At 50.8% G+C, this 2,630-nt stretch overlaps 1 protein-coding gene across 1 annotated transcript; it reads right to left on the bottom strand.

The window, feature by feature from the left end:
- Positions 1-514: 514 nt before the first annotated feature.
- On the bottom strand, positions 515-2,392 carry LOC139835701 (small ribosomal subunit biogenesis GTPase RsgA 1, mitochondrial-like). Its single transcript, XM_071825564.1, has 2 exons — positions 2,219-2,392; positions 515-926 (listed from the first exon to the last, which is right to left on the bottom strand). Exons 1-2 carry the CDS (start codon positions 2,390-2,392, stop codon positions 522-524), a joined length of 579 nt encoding a protein of 192 aa, XP_071681665.1. The 3' UTR covers positions 515-521.
- Positions 2,393-2,630: the final 238 nt, after the last annotated feature.

Raw genomic sequence — 2,630 nt, 5'->3', positions numbered from 1 at the left:
AGAAATCCAGGTGCACGCACAATCCTCCCATCAGTAACCGAGATTATGGCAGCCTTGCGTACCTGTACCGATGGCGCGGTGGGGGGAGAGGCGGAGGCGGCGGTGGGAACGGCGGCGGCGGTGGGAACGGCGGTGGCGGTGGGGAAATCGGCGGCGGAGGTGGGGTCGCCCGTGTCGCCGCTGGGAGAGCTCATCGCCCGTGTTCGCTCCAGTTGAAGTAGTAGAGAAGCCGTGCAAGGATGAGGTCCAGCGCAGCCAGCCCAAAATGAACCCCGTCAAAAAAAAAATGAAGAAAATGAACCCCGTCCTTGTAGGCACGATATATATTGCTGCACAATCAAGCCTCCAAAGGAATGTCCAATTAGGATAGGTGGGTCAGGAACCTCCTTTCGGATGAAATCAGCAATATCGCCACTATGTGTCTACTGCAAGTCAATCACACATTGAGCTGAGTTTAGTAAGATAATAAAGCAATACAGCACGAGACAACTAGCGCTGAAGTGGTAGAGTGAACAATGCTATTAGTGGTGGGAAGAAGTGCTGCATTGCTTGCAACTTCGCTGACGGTTTATGCGGTCGACGTTGGCGACGGGCGGGTCGGCGACCTCGGTCCGCCTCTCGAAGACGTCCTCGATGACGCCGCGGCGGCCGGCCCAGTCGACGGCGCCCACGAGCACCCGGTCCCCGACGAGCACGCGGCGGCGGATCTTCTTGAGCAGCGCGCGCACGACGCAGAGCAGGTCGGCGCCCCGGTGCTGCTCCAGGCCCGGGGCCGTGGCGGCGACGATGACGCGCATGAAGTTGGCCTGCGAGGCGGCCACGAGCCCCGTGGCCTGGCTCGGGAGGAGCGCGTCGGGGGAGGGTGGCGGGAGCAGCCCCGGCCCTATGTTTTTCGGGGCCCTTGGGCGAAGTCGATAAAAGGACCCCTTGACGCAAATATGTGTACATATATTTACGATAAAAATAACAATAAAATAGTAGAAAATATAATAAGTATTTTTACTAGTTTAATTAACTCAAATAAAAATCAAATTACAATGACTACGTCACCAATTATATTTCAATGCTTCACAAAAAATCTTCTTCGTGTACTTCTAGATGCAAAATCATCAAGAACAATTTCAAGATCAACGTTGTTCAGGATATCCTTCTCAATACAACATGTAGCCAAACCATTCAATCTGTCTTGTAAGATAGTTGACCTCAAACAATTTTTTAGTAATTTCAATTTAGAGAAACTTCTTTATTATCCTCATGATCTTGTTCCGGATCAGATATTGGCCTTTGATTATTGTTGTTGGCGTCAACACTATTTTTAGCTGGAAATACGTGTTTAAAACACCTCTTTGCGATTCAATAAAATGATTATCTAGCTTTCTCTTTTTCTTTTTCGCAGCACCAGACAATTGTTTTGGCATTATAAGTTTATAACACCTACAATGATGAAATAATTTACATCAAATTAGACCCTAACTAAAAGAATATGTCAAGAATTAGATGAAAATTGAGAACCAACCTGAGGTTGGGTGGCTAGGAGGGTGGTTGTACCCCCTGCCCACCAGAGTTCAAACCCCAGGTTTGATATTTGTGTGTCTCATAAAGGCAAAATTTTCATTCAGTGGGAGGCGACGTTCCCGTCGGCAGCGAGGCACCTATGGTGACTTCGTCAATTTCAAGATCCAATCCGCCAGCTCAGTCTTCCGGAGGTGCTCATAGGGGTAGGGTGTGCGTGTGTGCGTTCATAGGGGTGAGTGTATGTGCGTGTATGTGAACGTCTATGTTTGTACTGTGTTTCTCAAAAAAAAGAATTAAATGAAAATTAGACAAGAGATTTAATCATGGACTTACACAGAGGGGAAAAACGCTGACAAGTGAGAAGCAATCCACGAGATATGAGAAAGACACATCCACACATAAACTAGCGATCGTCTATTCCTTTATATACGAATTGATTGAGGCAGCCAGGCAGGTAGTCGGACCGTTCGGACAAGTAGCTGCGTCACACATTTGTGCAAACTGGTGACCTCTCCACCTGAACAGCCCCGCTGGTGAATGCTTTTGATGACGATGGGAGCTGGACCGAAAGGTCAGGCATTGAATTTTTTAGGTTGTTTGCCTTTCTCACTTCCATACGAAACATTTTTCCATACCCACAGTAGTATAGAGAAGGTCCGGTCCTGGGCCCCCCTTGGCCTAGGCCCTAGGCGGCTGCCCATGCCTGCCATGGGTCAGGGCCGGCCCTGGGCGGGAGGGAGCCCGCGGCGGCTGCCGGGAGTAGGAGGCGCGGGCGGCGGGGGGCGGCGCGGCGGGGGAGGTGGAGGTTGTGGGGGAGGCGGAGGTGGAGGCGGGGGAGCGTGGCGGTGGAGGTGGGCGGGGCTGGGAGGAGCGGCATTTGGGTGGAGCGGGAAGTGGATAGCGGAGCAGAGATGAGCGCGTCGCGGTGCGCGCGTGTCTTTTGCCGGCCAAGCCGGACACGGAATTTTTTTTGTTTTTTGCGAGTGTCAATTTGGACAAAAATACCCTAATGTTGAAACAAATTTCAAAAGTAAACCGCGAAACAAATTCACGAATCTAACTATTTTGTGTCACGCCGATCTCCATGGCGTTGCATCTCATTGTGTGGCGCCGTT

The sequence above is a fragment of the Lolium perenne genome, chromosome 2 (assembly GCF_019359855.2).
Source record: "Lolium perenne isolate Kyuss_39 chromosome 2, Kyuss_2.0, whole genome shotgun sequence".
In the NCBI taxonomy this organism is placed as follows: Eukaryota; Viridiplantae; Streptophyta; class Magnoliopsida; order Poales; family Poaceae; genus Lolium; species Lolium perenne.
This window is presented reverse-complemented; position numbering and strand designations above follow the sequence as displayed.